This window comes from Ranitomeya imitator, chromosome 1 (assembly GCF_032444005.1).
Source record: "Ranitomeya imitator isolate aRanImi1 chromosome 1, aRanImi1.pri, whole genome shotgun sequence".
NCBI classification, from domain to species: Eukaryota; Metazoa; Chordata; class Amphibia; order Anura; family Dendrobatidae; genus Ranitomeya; species Ranitomeya imitator.
Window position 1 is genome coordinate 296,226,274 of NC_091282.1, and position 18,552 is coordinate 296,244,825.

General features: G+C 47.9%; 1 protein-coding gene across 1 annotated transcript in view; it reads right to left on the reverse strand.

Moving 5' to 3' along the window:
• Positions 1 to 18,552, reverse strand: part of LOC138663059 (tRNA (32-2'-O)-methyltransferase regulator THADA-like) — a 153,431-nt gene that overhangs the window by 53,866 nt on the left and 81,013 nt on the right. Inside the window, exon 17 of the mRNA XM_069749162.1 lies at positions 383 to 562. Within this exon, the coding sequence (XP_069605263.1) occupies positions 383 to 562 (180 nt within the window). The remainder of the gene's footprint in view (positions 1 to 382; positions 563 to 18,552) is intronic.

An 18,552-nucleotide genomic window follows, 5' to 3' on the forward strand; every position in this document is an offset into this window, starting at 1 on the left:
GAAAGGCTGAATACATTCTCCACAAAAGCAGGGATCACAGAGAAATACATTTCCAAAATTGAAAACATTCTTTTAAAGGGGTGCAGAGGGAATGTCTCACATATCCATGGGTTGTCTCTACTTCAGAAAAGAAGGTTTTGCTGCCATACTATACACAACCAATGGACAAGTGTGATGCTGGTTTTGTTCTAGTTTAAAAGGAGTTGTTTACTTCTTTTAACTAAAATACATGTTTTAGCACAAGGCAGGGGTTCAAAGGAGAAAGAGGGAAATGTGACAGTTGGAGCAATTTGGCTTTAATAGATTGCTGATGCCATGGGGCATTTCCAGTGCCAATAAGGTTCTAGGACAACTGCTAAGGATAATGTTATTAGTGTCTTACCTGAAGGCTCTTCCTTCCATGCTTTGTGTAGTATGCCCAGGAAGAATGATGCTATTTCTTGTAACAAGCTAACAAGATTCTGCAGGAAACAATGCCAGCTGGTGGCCTGATCAGCTTGCAAGATGAATTTTGACATTGAAGAAACATCCAAAAGGCATACCCTCAGAGCAGAAAGCACCCCTAAATGGTGAGCAAGCATGAGAAAGATCACAATTGCATCTTTACAGGAATTTGTTTTATGTACATTTCATTAACCTCTTACTGCCTAAACTAGTTTGGACTTTCCTGAACAGCTCAATTTTTCAAATCAGACATGTGTCACTTTATGCGGTGATAACTTTGCAATGCTTCTTCTGATCCCATTGATTCTGAGAATGTTTTTTTGTGACAGATTGTACTGCGTATTACTGGTAAATGTAGACAAAATGTCTTATTTATGGAAATACCCGAAATTTGCCAAAACTTTAGAAGAAATAGCCATTTCAAAATTTGACATTTTATGCCCTTAACCCCTTTACCCCCAAGGGTGGTTTGCACATTAACCCCTTCATGACCCAGCCTATTTTGACCTTAAAGACCTTGCCGTTTTTTGCAATTCTGACCAGTGTCCCTTTATGAGGTAATAACTCAGGAACGCTTCAACGGATCCTAGCGGTTCTGAGATTGTTTTTTCGTGACATATTGGGCTTCATGTTAGTGGTAAATTTAGGTCAATAAATTATGCGTTTATTTGTGATAAAAACGGAAATTTGGCGAAAATTTTGAAAATTTTGCAATTTTCACATTTTGAATTTTTATTCTGTTAAACCAGAGAGTTATGTGACACAAAATAGTTAATAAATAACATTTCCCACATGTTTACTTTACATCAGCACAATTTTGGAAACAAAATTTTTTTTTGCTAGGAAGTTATAAGGGTTAAAATTTGACCAGCGATTTCTCATTTTTACAACGAAATTTACAAAACCATTTTTCTAGGGACCACCTCACATTTGAAGTCAGTTTGAGGGGTCTATATGGCTGAATATACCCAAAAGTGACACCATTCTAAAAACTGCACCCCTCAAGGTACTCAAAACCACATTCCAGAAGTTTATTAACCCTTCAGGTGCTTCACAGCAGCAGAAGCAACATGGAAGGAAAAAATGAACATTTAACTTTTTAGTCACAAAAATTATCTTTTAGCAACAATTTTTTTATTTTCCCAATGGTAAAAGGAGAAACTGAACCACGTAAGTTGTTGTCCAATTTGTCCTGAGTACGCTGATACCTCATATGTGGGAGTAAACCACTGTTTGGGCGCACGGCAGGGCTTGGAAGGGAAGGAGCGCCATTTGACTTTTTGAATCAAAAATTGTCTCCACTCTTTAGCGGACACCATGTCACGTTTGGAGAGCCCCCGTGTGCCTAAAAATTGGAGCTCCCCCACAAGTGACCCCATTTTGGAAACTAGACACCCCAGGGAACTTATCTAGATGCATAGTGAGCACTTTGAACCACCAGGTGCTTCACAAATTGATCCGTAAAAATGAAAAAGTACTTTTTTTTCACAAAAAAATAATTTTAGCCTCAATTTTTTCATTTTCACATGGGCAACAGGATAAAATGGATCCTAAAATTTGTTGGGCAATTTCTCCTGAGTACACTGATACCTCATATGTGGGGGTAAACCACTGTTTGGGCACATGGTAAGGCTCGGAAGGGAAGGAGCGCCATTTGACTTTTTGAATGAAAAATTATCTCCATCGTTAGCGGACACCATGTCGCGTTTGGAAAGCTCCTGTGTGCCTAAACATTGGCGCTCCCCCACAAGTGACCCCATTTTGGAAACTAGACCCCCCAAGGAACTTATTTAGATGCCTAATGAGCACTTTAACCCCTTCATGACCGGGGGATTTTTCGTTTTTCCGTGTTCGTTTTTCGCTCCCCTCCTTCCCAGAGCCATAACTTTTTTATTTTTCCGTCAATTTGGCCATGTGAGGGCTTATTTTTTGCGGGACGAGTTGTACTTTTGAACGACATCATTGGTTTTAGCATGTCGTGTACTAGAAAACGGGAAAAAAATTCCAAGTGCGGTGAAATTGCAAAAAAAGTGCAATCCCACATTGGTTTTTTGTTTGGCTTTTTTGCTAGGTTCACTAAATGCTAAAAATGACCTGCCATTATGATTCTCCAGGTCATTACGAGTTCATAGACACCAAACATGACTAGGTTATTTTTTATCTAAGTGGTGAAAAAAAATTCCAAACTTTGCTAAAAAAAAAAAAAAAAAAAAAAATTGCGCCATTTTCCGATACTCGTAGCGTCTCCATTTTTCGTGATCTGGGGTCGGTTGAGGGCTATTTTTTGCGTGCCGAGATGACGTTTTTAATGATAGCATTTCGGTGCAGATACGTTCTTTTGATCGCCCGTTATTGCATTTTAATGCAATGTCGCGGCGACCAAAAAAACGTAATTCTGGCGTTTCGAGTTTTTTTTCCCGCTACGCTGTTTAGCGATCAGGTTAATACTTTTTTTTATTTGATAGATCGGGCAATTCTGAGCGCGGCGATACCAAATATGCGTAGATTTGATATTTTTTTTATTGATTTATTTTGATTGGGGCGAAAGGGGGGTGATTTAAACTTTTATGTTTTTTTTATTTTTTTCACATTTTTTTAAACTTTTTTTTTTAACTTTTGCCATGCTTCAATAGCCTCCATGAGAGGCTAGAAGCAGGCATAGCACGATCGGCTCTGCTACATAGCAGCGATCTGCTGATCGCTGCTATGTAGCAGAATTGCACGTGTGCTGTGAGCGCCGACCACAGGGTGGCGCTCACAGCGACGGGCAATCAGTAACCATAGAGGTCTCAAGGACCTCTATGGCTACAATGGAGACACATCGCCGACCCCCGGACATGTGACGGGGGTCGGCGATGACGTCATTTCCGGCCGCCCGGCCGGAAGCGGTAGTTAAATGCCGCTGTCTGCGTTTGACAGCGGCATTTAACTAGTTAATAGGTGCGGGCAGATCGCGATTCTGCCCGCGCCTATTACGGGCACATGTCAGCTGTTCAAAACAGCTGACATGTCCCGGCTTTGGTGCGGGCTCACCGCGGAGCCCTGCATCAAAGCAGGGGAGCCAGCATCGGACGGTATAGTACGTCCGATGCCGGTAAGGGGTTAAACCCTCAGGTGCTTCACAAATTGATCTGTAAAATTGAAAAAGTACTTTTTTTTCACCAAAAAATTCTTTTCGCCTCAATTTTTTCATTATCACATGGGCTATAGGATAAAATGGATCATAAAATTTGTTGGGCAATTTCTCCCGAGTACGCCGATACCTCATATGTGGGGGTAAACCACTGTTTGGGCACTCGGCAGGGCTCGGAAGGGAAGGCGCGCCATTTGACTTTTTGAATGGAAAATTAGCTCCAATTGTTAGCGGACACCATGTCGCGTTTGGAGAGCCCCTGTGTGCCTAAACATTGGAGCTCCCCCACAAGTGACCCCATTTTGGAAACTAGACCCCCCAAGGAACTTATCTAGATGAATATTGAGCACTTTAAACCCCCAGGTGCTTCACAGAAGTTTATAACGCAGAGCCATGAAAATAAAAAATAATTTTTCTTTCCTCAAAAATGATTTTTTAGCCTGGAATTTCCTATTTTGCCAAGGGTAATAGGAGAAATTGGACCCCAAATGTTGTTGTCCAGTTTGTCCTGAGTACGCTGATACCCCATATGTGGGGGTAAACCACTGTTTGGGCGCACGGCAGGGCTCGGAAGGGAAGGCACGCCATTTGGCTTTTTAAATGGAAAATTAGCTCCAATCATTAGCGGACACCATGTCACGTTTGGAGAGCCCCTGTGTGCCTAAACATTGGAGATCCCCCAGAAATGACCCCATTTTGGAAACTAGTCCACCAAAGGAACTAATCTAGATGTGTGGTGAGGACTTTGAACCCCCAAGTGCTTCACAGAAGTTTATAACGCAGAGCCATGAAAATAAAAAAAAAAAATTATTTTCTCAAAAATGATCTTTTAGCCTGCAATTTTTTATTTTCCCAAGGGTATCAGGAGAAATTTGACCCCAAAAGTTGTTGTCCAGTTTCTCCTGAGTACGCTGATACCCCATATGTGGGGGGTAAACCACTGTTTGGGCACATGCCGGGGCTCGGAAGTGAAGTAGTGACGTTTTGAAATGCAGACTTTGATGGAATGCTCTGTGGGCGTCACGTTGCGTTTGCAGAGCCCCTGATGTGGCTTAACAGTAGAAACCCCCCACAAGTGACCCCATTTTGGAAACTAGACCCCGAAAGGAACTTATCTAGATGTGTGGTGAGCACTTTGAACCCCTAAGTGCTTCACAGAAGTTTATAATGCAGAGCCGTGAAAATAATAAATACGTTTTCTTTCCTCAAAAATAATTATTTAGCCCAGAATTTTTTAATTTTCCCAAGGGTAACAGGAGAAATTTGACCCCAATATTTGTTGTCCAGTTTCTCCTGAGTACGCTGATACCCCATGTGTGGAGGTAAACCACTGTTTGGGCACACGTCGGGGCTCAGAAGGGAAGTAGTGACTTTTGAAATGCAGACTTTGATGGAATGGTCTGCGGGCGTCGCGTTGCGTTTGCAGAGCCCCTGGTGTGCCTAAACAGTAGAAACCCCCCACAAGTGACCCCATTTTAGAAACTAGACCCCCCAAGAAACTTATCTAGATATGTGGTGAGCACTTTGAACCCCCAGGTGCTTCACAGACGTTTACAACGTAGAGCCGTGAAAATAATAAATCATTTTTCTTTCCTCAAAAATGATGTTTTAGCAAGCATTTTTTTATTTTCACAACGGTAACAGGAGAAATTGGACCCCAGTAATTGTTGCGCAGTTTATCCTGAGTATGCTGGTACCCCATATGTGGGGGTAAACCACTGTTTGGGCACACGTCGGGGCTCGGAAGTGAGGGAGCACCATTTGACTTTTTGAATACGAGATTGGCTGGAATCAATGGTGGCGTCATGTTGCGTTTGGAGACCCCTGATGTGCCTAAACAGTGGTAACCCCTCAATTCTACCTCCAACACTAACCCCCCCTAACCCTAATCCCAACTGTAGCCATAACCCTAATCACAACCCTAACCGCAACACACCCCTAACCACAACCCTAACCGCAACACACCCCTAACCACAACACACCCCTAACCACAACCCTAATTCCAACCCTAACCCTAAGGCTATGTGCCCACGTTGCGGATTCGTGTGAGATTTTTCAGCATCATTTTTGAAAAATCCGCGGGTAAAAGGCACTGCGTTTTACATGCGGATTTTCCGCGGATTTCCAGTGTTTTTTGTGCGGATTTCACCTGCGGATTCCTATTGAGGAACAGGTGTAAAACGCTGCGGAATCCGCACAAAGAATTGACATGCTGCGGAAAATACAACGCAGCGTTTCCGCGCGGTATTTTCCGCACCATGGGCACAGCGGATTTGGTTTCCATATGTTTACATGGTACTGTAAACCTGATGGAACACTGCTGCGAATCCGCAGCCAAATCCGCACCGTGTGCACATAGCCTAATTCTAAAGGTATGTGCACACGCTGCGGAAAACGCTGCGGATCCGCAGCAGTTTCCCATGAGTTTACAGTTCAATGTAAACATATGGGAAACAAAAATCGCTGTACACATGCTGCGGAAGAACTGCACGGAAACGCAGCGGTTTACATTCCGCAGCATGTCACTTCTTTGTGCGGATTCCGCAGCGGTTTTACAACTGCTCCAATAGAAAATCGCAGTTGTAAAACCGCAGTGAAATGCGCAGAAAAAACGCGGTAAATCCGCGATAAATCCGCAGCGGTTTAGCACTGCGGATTTATCAAATCCGCTGCGGAAAAATCCGCAGAGGACCAGAATACGTGTGCACATACCGAAACCCTACCCCTAACCCTACCCCTACCCCTAACCCTACCCCTAACCCTATTCTAACATTAGTGGAAAAAAAAATTTTCTTTATTTTTTTATTGTCCCTACCTATGGGGGTGACAAAGGGGGGGGGGGGGTCATTTATTATTTTTTTTTTATTTTGATCACTGAGATAGATTATATCTCAGTGATCAAAATGCACTTTGGAACGAATCTGCCGGCCGGCAGATTCGGCGGGCGCACTGCGCATGCGCCCGCCATTTTGGAAGATGGCGGCGCCCGGGAGAAGACGGACGGACCCCGGCAGGATCGGTAAGTATGATGGGGTGGGGGGGGCACCGGGGGGGGATCGGAGCATGGGGGGGGGTGAATCGGAGCGCGGGAGGGGTGGAACGGAGCACGGGAGGGGTGGAACGGAGCACGGGGGGGGGAATGGAGCACGGGGGGGTGGAACGGAGCACGGAGGGGGGTGGATCGGAGTGCAGGGGGGGTGGATCGGAGTGCAGGGGGGGTGATTGGAGCACGGGGGGGTGATTGAAGCACGGGGGGAGCAGACAAGAGCACGGGGGGGAGCGGAGCACAGGACGGAGGGGAGCCGGAGCAGTGTACCGGACAGATCGGGGGGCTGGGGGGGCGATCGGTGGGGTGGGGTGGGGGCACATTAGTATTTCCAGCCATGGCCGATATTGCAGCATCGGCCATGGCTGGATTGTAATATTTCACCAGTTATAATAGGTGAAATATTACAAATCGCTCTGATTGGCAGTTTCACTTTCAACAGCCAATCAGAGCGATCGTAGCCACGGGGGGGTGAAGCCACCCCCCCTGGGCTAAACTACCACTCCCCCTGTCCGTGCAGATCGGGTGAAATGGGAGTTAACCCTTTCACCCGATCTGCAGGGACGCGATCTTTCTGTGACACAGCATATGCGTCACAGGTCGGATTGGCACCGACTTTCATGACGCATACGCTGTGTCACAGGTCGGGAAGGGGTTAATGACCGGGCCAATTTTTACAATTCTGACCACTGTCCCTTTATGAGGTTATAACTCTGGAACGCTTCAATGGATCCCGGTGATTCTGACACTGTTTTCTTGTGACATATTGTTCTTCATTATAGTGGTAAAATTTCTTTGATAATAATTTCGTTTATTTGTGTAAAAAATGGAAATTTGGCGAAAATTTCGCAATTTTCCAACTTTGAATTTTCATGTTCTTAAATCACACATATGTCACACAAAATACTTAAGTAACATTTCCCACATGTCAACTTTACATCAGCACAATTTTGGAACCAAATTTTTTTTTTGTTAGGAAGTTATAAGGGTTAAAAGTTGACCAGGGATTTCTCATTTTTACAACACCACTCTTTCAGGGACCACATCGCATTTGAAGTCACTTTGAGGGGGTCTATATGATAGAAAATACCCAACTGTGACACCATTCTAAAAACTAGACCCCTCAAGGTGCTCAAAACCACATTTTAGAAGTTTATTAACCCTTCAGGTGATTCACAGGAATTTGCTTGTATCCCAGGGATGAACTGTGCTGACCACATGTAACTCGATGTATCGTCATGTTTCCTCTGCTATACCTTCTTGTTTGGTATACACTGCATACAGCAGGTATACATATACACCATATATACTCGAGTATAAGCCGACCCGAGTATAACCCCCCTAATTTTGCCACAAAAAACTGGGAAAACTTAATGACTCGAGTATAAGCTTAGGGTGGGAAATGCAGCAGCTACCGGTAAATGTCAAAAGTAAAAATAGATACCAATAAAAGTAAAATTAATTGAGACATCAGTAGGTTAAGTGTTTTTGAATATCCATATTGAATCAGGAGCCCCATATAATGCTCCATACAGTTTATGATGGGCCCCATAAGATGCTCCATATTAAAATATGCCCCATATAATCCTGCATAAAGGTTAATAATGGCCCCATAAGATGCTCCATTGACACATTTGCCCCATGTAATGCTGCACAAATGCTGATTATGGCCTCATAAGATGCTCCATAAAGATATTTGCCCCATATAGTGCTGCACAAACCTTGATTATGGCCCTATAAGATGCTCCATACAGACACTTGCCCCATATACCGTAATGCTCCACAAACGTTAATTATGGCCCCATACAGACACTTGCCCCATATAGTGCTGCACAAACGTTATGGCCCCATATAGTGCTGCACAAACGTTATGGTCCCATATAGTGCTGCACAAACGTTATGGCCCCATATAGTGCTGCACAAACGTTATGGCCCCATATAGCGCTGCACAAACGTTATGGCCCAATATAGTGCTGCACAAATGTTATGGCCCCATATAGTGCTGCACAAATGTTATGGCCCCATATAGTGCTGCACAAATGTTATGGCCCCATATAGTGCTGCACAAATGTTATGGCCCCATATAGTGCTGCACAAACGTTATGGCCCCAAATAGTGCTGCACAAACGTTATGGCCCCATATAGTGCTGCACAAATGTTATGGCCACATATAGTGCTGCACAAACGTTATGGCCCCATATAGTGCTGCACAAATGTTATGGCCCCATATAGTGCTGCACAAATGTTATGGCCCCATATAGTGCTGCACAAATGTTATGGCCCCTTATAGTGATGCACAAACCTTATGGCCCCATAGATGCTCCATACAGACACTCCATACATACTCACCTCTCCGTCGCTCAGGCCCCCGACACTTTCAATAGTCACCTGCTCCTTGTTCCGGTGCAGCTCCATCTTCCGCACTGACGTTCAGCAGAGGGAGCGCACTAACCATGTCACCGCGCCCTCTGACCTGAGCGTCACTGCTGAAGACAGAGCGACGCCCGGGAACGAAAAAAGGTGACTATCGCGCAGCGCTCCCCCTCTCCCCGTATACTCACCTGGTCCTGGCACTGTGCAGTCCCTGCTTCCCCGACGCGGCAGCTTCATCCTGTACTGAGCGGTCACAGTTACCGCTCATTACAGTAATGAATATGCGGCTCCACCTCTGTGGGAGGTGGAGCCGCATATTCATTACTGTAATGAGCGGTACCATGCGACCGCTCAGTACAGGAAGAAGCTGCTGCTGCCGGCGCCGGGAAAGCCAGGGACCTGCAGAGACTGCGCCAGGAGTAGGTGAGTATAATTTCACAGCCCCCGCTCCCCCTCCCCTGCCGACCCCTGCGTATGACTCGAGTATAAGACGAGAGGGGGACTTTCAGCCCAAAAAAGTGGGCTGAAAATCTCGGCTTATACTCGAGTATATACGGTAGTTGTTATGTGTCACTGATAAATAAATTTTGTACTTGTTATTTAATTATGTTGTTTGGGACTTTTTACTCCATTTCCTTTTAGTCTCATTTATCTGGAGTTGTCCATTTGAGTGGATACCCTCGAGGTGTCCGGGGAGAGTTATATACTCTCAGGCATATTATACATTGGTGCTTTATGATTATGCATATATATAATTGAATTCAGTTTAGTAGCTAAAACTTTAGAAAAAATTTTATAGTCTACATTTACCAACAATATAGGGCGGTAAGATCCACATTCCAAAGGGTCCTTCCCCTCCTTCCTAAGCATAATATTGTTTGCCTGGTAGAAAGTTTCAGGCATAGATCCTTCCTCCCAAACCAACCGAAACACTCTCAATAAAAGTGGTGCTAGTATGTCTCGATATTTCCTATATAATTCAATGGGAAACCCGTCTGGACCAGGAGACTTCCCAGAGGCCATATCCGTCATAGCATATTCTATCTCCTCAAAGGTGAACTCAGCATCCATGAAGGCTCGCTGGGCTGAACTTAGTGTGGGAAATGTTACATCCGATAAATAATCTAAACATTCCAAAATATCGAGGCCGCTCTTAGATTTATATAACGGCTTATAGTAGTCATGAAAACAATTAAGTATTTCTTCAGTTGAGGATACCAGTGAGCCGTCTTTAGATATCTTATGTTGGCGCACCAAGAAGGCAAAAAATTTGCTAACTTGGCTCCCTAGTTCAAAATAGGACTGACGAGTGAAAAATAATTTACGTTTAGATTTAGTGTCTGCATGCTGAGCATATAACCTCTGGGAAGCTAGCCACTCAATTCTATTACCATTAGTTGGATTAGATATATATGTAGTCTCCGAGTCTTTCAGTCGTTGCTCCATCTCGTCGTCTTCCCTTGAGGTCATCCATTTAATTTAAGAAATTGTAGAAGATAAACATCCCCTTAACCCCTTTACCCCCAAGGGTGGTTTGCACGTTAATGACCGGGCCAATTTTTACAATTCTGACCACTGTCCCTTTATGAGGTTATAACTCTGGAACGCTTCAACAGATCCCAGTGATTCTGACAATGTTTTCTCGTGACATATTGTACTTCATAGTAGTAAAAATTCTTTAATAGTACCTGCGTTTATTTGTAAAAAAAAAACGGAAATTTGGCGAAAATTATGAAAATTTCGCAATTTTCCAACTTTGAATTTTTATGCAATTAAATCACACATCTCATTTGAAGTCATTTTGAGGGGTCTATATGATAGAAAATACCCATGTCTGACACCATTCTAAAAACTGCACCCCTCAAGGTGCTCAAAACTATATTCAAGAAGTTTATTAACCCCTCTGGTGCTTCACAGGAATTTTTGGAATGTTTAAATAAAAATGAACATTTAACTTTTTTCCACAAAAAATAAATTTACTTCAGCTCCAATTTGTTTTATTTTACCAAGGGTAACAGGAGAAAATGGACCCCAAAAGTTGTTGTACAATTTGTCCTGAGTACACCGATACCCCATATGTGGGGGTAAACCACTGTTTGGGCGCATGACAGAGCTCGGAAGCGAAGGAGCGCCATTTGACTTTTCAATGCAAAATTGACTGGAATCGAGATGGGACACTATGTTGCGTTTGGAGAGCCCCTGATGTGCCTAAACATTGAAACCCCCGACAAGTGACACCATTTTGGAAAGTAGACCCCCTAAGGAACTTATCTAGAGGTGTGGTGAGCACTTTGACCCACCAAGTGCTTCACAGAAGTTTATAATGCAGAACCGTAAAAATAAAAATCATATTTTTTCACAATAATTATCTTTTCGCCCCCAATTTTTTATTTTCCCAAGGGTAACAGAAGAAATTGGACCCCAAAAGTTGTTGTACAATTTGTCCTGAGTACGCCGATACCCCATATGTGGGGGTAAACCACTGTTTGGGCGCATGGGAGAGCTCGGAAGGGAAGTAGCGCCGTTTGACTTTCAATGCAAAATTGACAGGAATTGAGATGGGACGCCATGTTGCGTTTGGAGAGCCACTGATGTGCCTAAACACTGAAACCCACCACAATTGACACCATTTTGGAAAGTAGACCCCCTAAGGAACTTATCGAGATGTGTTTTGAGCGCTTTGACCCACCAAGGGCTTCACAGAAGTTTATAATGCAGAGCCGTAAAAATAAAACAAAAATTTTTTCCCACAAAAATTATTTTTTTAGCCCCCAGTTTTGTATTTTCCCGAGGGTAACAGGAGAAATTGGACCCCAAAATTTGTTGCCCAATTTGTCCTGAGTGCGATGATACACCATATGTGCGGGGAACCACTGTTTGGGCGCATGGGAGGGCTCGGAAGGGAAGGAGCGCCATTTGGAATGCAGACTTAGATGGAATGGTCTGCAGGCGTCACATTGCGTTTGCAGAGCCCCAAATGTACCTAAACAGTAGAAACCCCCCACAAGTGACACCATTTTGGAAACTAGACCCCCTAGGGAACTCATCTAGATGTGTTGTGAGAGCTTTGAACCCCCAAGTGTTTCAATACAGTTTGTAACGCAGAGCCATGAAAATTAAAAAAAAAAAACTTTCCCCCAAAAATTATTTTTTAGCCCCCAGTTTTGTATTTTCCCGAGGGTAACAGGAGAAATTCGACCCCAAAAGTTGTTGTCCAATTTGTCCTGAGTACACTGATACCTCATATGTGGGGGGGGAACCACCGTTTGGGCGCATGGGAGGGCTCGGAAGGGAAGGAGTGCCATTTGGAATGCAGACTTAGATGGAATGGTCTGCAGGCGTCACACTGCGTTTGCAGAGCCCCTAATGTACCTAAACAGTAGAAACCCTCCACAAGTGACACCATTTTGGAAACTAGACCCCCTAAGGAACTCATCTAGATGTGTTGTGAGAGCGTTGAACCGCAAGTGTTTCACTACAGTTTGTAACGCAGAGCCGTGAAAATAAAAAATCTTTTTTTTTTCCCACAAAATAGGGATTTTTGTGTGTACTCACCGTAAAATCCTTTTCTCCGAGCCACTCATTGGGGGACACAGGACCATGGGTTATGCTGCTGTCACTAGGAGGCTGACACTAAGCTGAGACAAAAAAAGGTTAGCTCCTCCCCTGCAGTATACACCCTCGTACTGGCTTCCAGATACCCAGTTTAGTGCAAAAGCAGTAGGATATTAACAATATAACAAGTAACATTAGAATATAACATGTCAAACAAACAGTCAAGATCAAAAAACAAGGTCACGAGCCGAAAGGCTACCAGGGTGGGTGCTGTGTCCCCCAATGAGTGGCTCGGAGAAAAGGATTTTACGGTGAGTACACACAAAAATCCCTATTTCTCCTTCGCCTCATTGGGGGACACAGGACCATGGGACGTCCCAAAGCAGTCCCTGGGAGGGAAACAATACAACCAAATAACTCCGTGTACCATCTGACTACAAATGCGCAACGGCCGCCTGCAGGATACGCCTGCCAAGGGCCGCGTCCGCAGAGGAGTGAATGTGAACATTGTAATGCTTTGTGAAAGTATGCAGGCTGGACCACGTTGCGGCCTTGCAAACCTGCTCCGCTGTTGCCTGGTGCCGGATGGCCCAGGAAGCACCCATCGACCGAGTGGAGTGAGCTCTAATCCCCGCCGGGATAGGACTGCCCCTGACCCGATAGGATTCCTGGATAGCAGATCGGATCCATCTGGCTATCGTGGATTTAGACGCAGCCAAACCCTTTCTGTGACCTTCCGGGAGCACGAAAAGGGCGTCCGATTTTCTGAAATGAGCCGTTCTGGAAATGTACCTCCTGAGGGCCCTTACCACGTCCAGGGTATGGAGGGCCTTCTCGACCCTATGTTTGGGCTGCGGGCAAAAGGAGGGAAGAATGATGTCCTCATTGAGGTGGAAAGATGAGACCACCTTCGGGAGAAATGCCGGAGAAGGACGTAGGACTACCTTGTCCTGATGAAAGGCAAGGAAAGGAGCCCGGCAGGATAAAGCGGCGAGCTCTGAAACCCTTCTGATGGACGTCACCGCTACCAGGAAGGAAACCTTCCAAGAGAGGACAGAGAGCGGAACGTCTTGAAGGGGTTCGAACGGAGGTTCCTGAAGAACCCCGAGGACCAAGTTGAGATCCCAGGTCTCTAGCGGCATCCTGTAGGGAGGAACCACATGGGAGACTCCCTGGATGAAAGTCCTGACTTGAAGGTTGGTGGCGATCCTACGCTGGAAAAGCACGGATAACGCTGAGATCTGACCTTTGAGTGAACTCAGGGCCAAACCGGAGTCCAGACCCGACTGAAGGAAATTCAAGATGCAAGGGATAGAGAAAACGAGCGGAGGGTGACCCCGGAGCCTGCACCATGAGAAGAAGGTTTTCCATACGCAGTGGTAAATGGAGGCGGAAGACGCCTTGCGAGCACTTAACATGGTGGGGATGACATGCTGAGAGAAACCGGCACGAGTTAGAATCCAGGTTTCAACAGCCACGCCGTTAAACGTAGGGCCCCTGAGCTCTGATGGTAGATCGGTCCTTGGCGAAGCAGGTCTGAGCGGTCTGGCAACCACAAGGGAACGTCGGCTACGAGCTGAACGAGCTCCGCATACCAAGCGCGACGAGGCCAGTCTGGGGCGACCAGGATGACTGGAACTCCCTCCGTCTTGATCTTTCGGATCACCTTTGGCAGTAAGGGAAGGGGAGGGAAGACATATGGGAGCTGAAATTGATGCCACGGAGAGATCAGCGCGTCCACTCCAATGGCCTGGGGATCCCGAGATCGAGCAATGAAGTTGCGGACTTTGGCGTTCAATCTGGACGCCATCAGATCCACGTCCGGGGTCCCCCAGCGAAGACAGATCTGGTGAAAAACCTCTGGGTGGAGTTCCCACTCCCCCGAGGCAAGGCCCTGGCGGCTCAAGATGTCCGCCGCCCAGTTCTCGACTCCCGGAATGTGCACCGCAGAGATGATGGAATGGTTGGTTTCGGCCCAACGAAGGATGAGGGAGACTTCCTGCATCGCCGCCCTGCTGCGGGTACCCCCCTGGTGGTTGATGTAAGCCACCGCCGTGACGTTGTCCGATTGGACACGTACTGGGTGACCCGCGAGCAGGGCGTGAAAGCGACTCAGAGCAAGTCTGATAGCACGAATCTCCAGGATGTTGATGGGGAGTTTGGATTCCCGAACTGTCCAGCGGCCCTGGGCAGAGTGGTGGAGGAACACCGCCCCCCAGCCAAGAAGACTGGCGTCGGTAGTTACCACTAACCAGCGGATCGGGAGGAAGGACTTCCCCTGGAGAAGAGATGGGCCCAGGGTCCACCATACGAGAGATTGTCTGACCCGCGGGGACAGGGGACAAGGGCGGTCGAGAGATGAGATACTCCTGTCCCAGCTGTCCAGCAAAGCCTGTTACAAGGGACGGAGATGGAGTTGAGCAAAAGAAACTGCTTCGATTGTGGCAACCATCTTTCCCAGAATCTTCATGGCGAACCGAATGGTTCGCGGGCGGGGATGACAGAGCGTTCGGGCTCCCTTCTGAAGTGCTAGGGCCTTGGACCGAGGAAGCAAGACCAGTCCCCTTGAAGTGTCCAGGATCATTCCCAGAAAGGAGATCCGACGGGCCGGAACGGGAGCGGATTTGTCCCAGTTGATCAACCAACCTAGGCGCGAAAGAGAATCCAGGGTAATGTGGACGCTTGACTCGCAGGCTTGAAAAGACGGGCCCTTTATGAGGAGATCGTCTAAGTAAGGTAACACGACGACTCCTCGAGAATGAAGAATGGCCATGACAGCCGCCATGACCTTGGTAAATACCCTGGGCGCAGTGGCGAGACCGAAGGGTAAGGCCGTGAACTGGAAGTGGTCCTCCCGAATGGCAAAGCGGAGGAACCTTTGATGAGGCGGGAAAATCGGGATGTGAAGATAGGCATCCTTGATGTCTATTGAGGCCAGAAATTCCCCTCTTTCCATCGAAGAGATGACCGATCTGAGCGATTCCATCCTGAAATGCCGTACTCTTACGCACTTGTTCAGGAGCTTCAGATCCAAAATGGGCCGCACTTTTCCATCCTTCTTTGGCACGACGAAGAGGTTTGAGTAGAAACCTTTGAACCTCTCGTGTTCCGGGACCGGGACAATGACCCCGCTCTGGCGGAGGGTGTGAATGGCGCAAAGAAGGGCGCGAGACTGAGCTGCCGAGCTGGGAAGACGAGAGGGGAAAAACCGAGTTGGGGGAGGAGAGGAGAACTCTATCTTGTAGCCTGACGATACCAGATCCCTGACCCATTCGTCGTGCACGACGGAGAGCCAGGCTTGCTGAAAAAGGAGCAGGCGTCCGCCTACTCTGAAGGTATCGACTGGCGTCGTTCCCGAGTCATTGAGACGGGAATCTGGGAGGTCTGGACCCTCGGGATCTGGGTTGTCTCGGTTTCCCGCGCCAGGAAGGAATAGGCCTGAAGGAGGGACGAGCGTCTCTGTCTGTGCGAGCGGCTCGGTCCGATCTTGGAAGACCGGTAGGATTGGACCAGGCTGGGCTGGTACGAAAGGGCCGAAAGCGAAAGTAAGGCTGGCGTTGGAAGGCCGCCTTGGGCCTCTGTTGGGGAAGGAACTTGCTCTTTCCCCCTGTGGCGTCGGAAATAAGCTGGTCAAGCTTTTCGCCGAAAAGACGCCCGCTTTGAAAAGGGAGGGAGATCAGAGATTTCTTAGAGGAGGAATCTGCGCGCCAATCTCTGAGCCAAAGAGCCCTTCTGATAGCGATGGCGTTGGAAGCCGCGGAAGCTGCGCAATTCGCCGCGTCGAGGGATGCGAACATCACATAATCGCTAGCCATGGCTAACTGCTTGGCTAGGTCTGCCATATCAGACGGGAGGTCCTGTTCGTTAATGGATTTCGCTAGAGCATCCGCCCAGGAAACCATAGCCTTGGACACCCAAGCCGCTGCGAAGGAGGGGGACAGGGAAGAGCCAGAGGCTTCATACACCGAACGAGCTAGCGAGTCTATCTGGCGTTCGGTGGGGCTCTTAATTGACGCGCCTTCCGGAACTGAGAGAAGCGTTTTAGAAGCTAGGCGCGAGACCGGCGGATCTACTAAGGGAGGATCCGTCCAGTCTTATACGAGATCCGCTGAGAAGGGGTACTTTGATAGCAGATTCTTCTTACCCGTAAACCGCTTATCTGGATGCTCCCTGTGGCGCCTGACTATATTCAGAAAGGCTGGATGAGAGGCAAAGGATTTGTGGGAACGTTTGGATCTGGTAAAAGAGACCGCGTGTTCCGGAGCGGAATTAGCGTCATCCTCCACGTTAAGAGCGTGATTGACTGCTACAATGAGGGAGTCGACCGTAGCTCTGAACTCTGGAGCCTCCGGGTCCAATGATACCTCGGACTCATGTTCAGAGTCGGGAACGCTGTGAGCCCCCAAAGAGGGTGAGCGAGAGGGGGAGCTGCCAGATTCTGAACGGTGAGGAGAGCGTTCAGGAGAGGTAGGGCGGATCCGCTTTCGGGATGACCGAGCCTCTTTATGGAGAGAGCGGCCCCTGCTGACCGACGATTCCCCTGCTATGGAGGGATCTCTTAACGCCTGTAACGGGTTGCCTCGTTCCCCGGGAGGATTTTGAATGGATTTGATGGCGTTGGCTAAAAAATCCACGGATTGAGAGAGAGAAGCGACCCACGGGGGGGGACTAGGTACGCCAGAGGCGGTGGCGGTGGAGGGCTCCTGGGCACATGGGGCATCGCAGGCAGAACAGAGAGGGGAACTTTGAGGCCTAGGAAGAGGGGCCTGACAGGTGGTACACGCAGAAAAAAAAGGTCGTATGCACCTTAGAGGATTTTTTAGATCTAGTCTGCGACATGACTCTAATGCACAAAAACCACAGGGGCTATAATCTGGCCTGGGAAGCAGAGGGCGGCGCTGCAGAGGAGAAGCTGACGATGTCTCCTTACCCCGGTCCTGTGTCCCGCTGTCCAGGGGAGCCGAGCTGTGAATCCAGAGAACTGAGCTGCCGAGCTAGAGCTGCACGTGGGCGCTGTGCCTCCGTGATGCGGCAGAGTTGGAGCTGCGGCGTGTATGTGTGGACCAAGATGGCCGCCGAGATCAGAGGAGAGATCTCGGCGCCTGCGAGAAGCGCCAGGGACCGGGGGGCGGCGCCGCCGATGACGCGCAGGAGTGGGCGGAGCCTATCGGCAGCGACCAGCGGCCAGGCCGAAGCCGGGGGCTAAATTTGCGGCCCCGGGCCGGCGCGCGGCCGCAAAAGGCCGACGTCTCGGCCCACCATACTGCGCTGCAGCCCGCCAATGTGCCAGATGAGGAGGAGCCCTCCGACCACTGTGACCCCCCCATCCCCCACGGAACACTTACCCTATGGAGGTGAGAGGAACCTTAGGATGGCTGGGACGGTGCAGGGAATGGGAAGCCTCAATCCACCAGCCCCTGAGAGAGAGGGGTGGAGAGGAACCGTCCACCACCTGAGTCACACAGAACATTGGTGATGCAGTGTGGTCTGCACGGACGCCACGGGGATAGGGCCACTGTACAGCCGAGGGTAGAACCTGGTGGACAGGGCATATGTCCGGCATAAAAAAGGCCTGGCTGCAGAGGAGGATACTGGAGGAAAACCCAGTGCTCGTCTGTATAAAAAAGGGGAGATCGGGGCCCTATTAGGGGAGAAACCGTCGCCCAAAAAATGTCAGCTCAGGCAGTGGCTCCCACGTCGCAGGAGAGGATACGGAGAGGTAAAACTCCCGTGCTCGCCTGTTGGTTCGGGGGAGATCGGACCTAGAAAGGACCCGTCGCCCCCTTCGTCCGGAATAGATTAAAAGGAAAAAATTCGTGAAAATAAAAATCAGTGTGCCTCCTACGGACACTAAGCTTAAACTGGGTATCTGGAAGCCAGTACGAGGGTGTATACTGCAGGGGAGGAGCTAACCTTTTTTTGTCTCAGCTTAGTGTCAGCCTCCTAGTGACAGCAGCATAACCCATGGTCCTGTATCCCCCAATGAGGCGAAGGAGAAAAT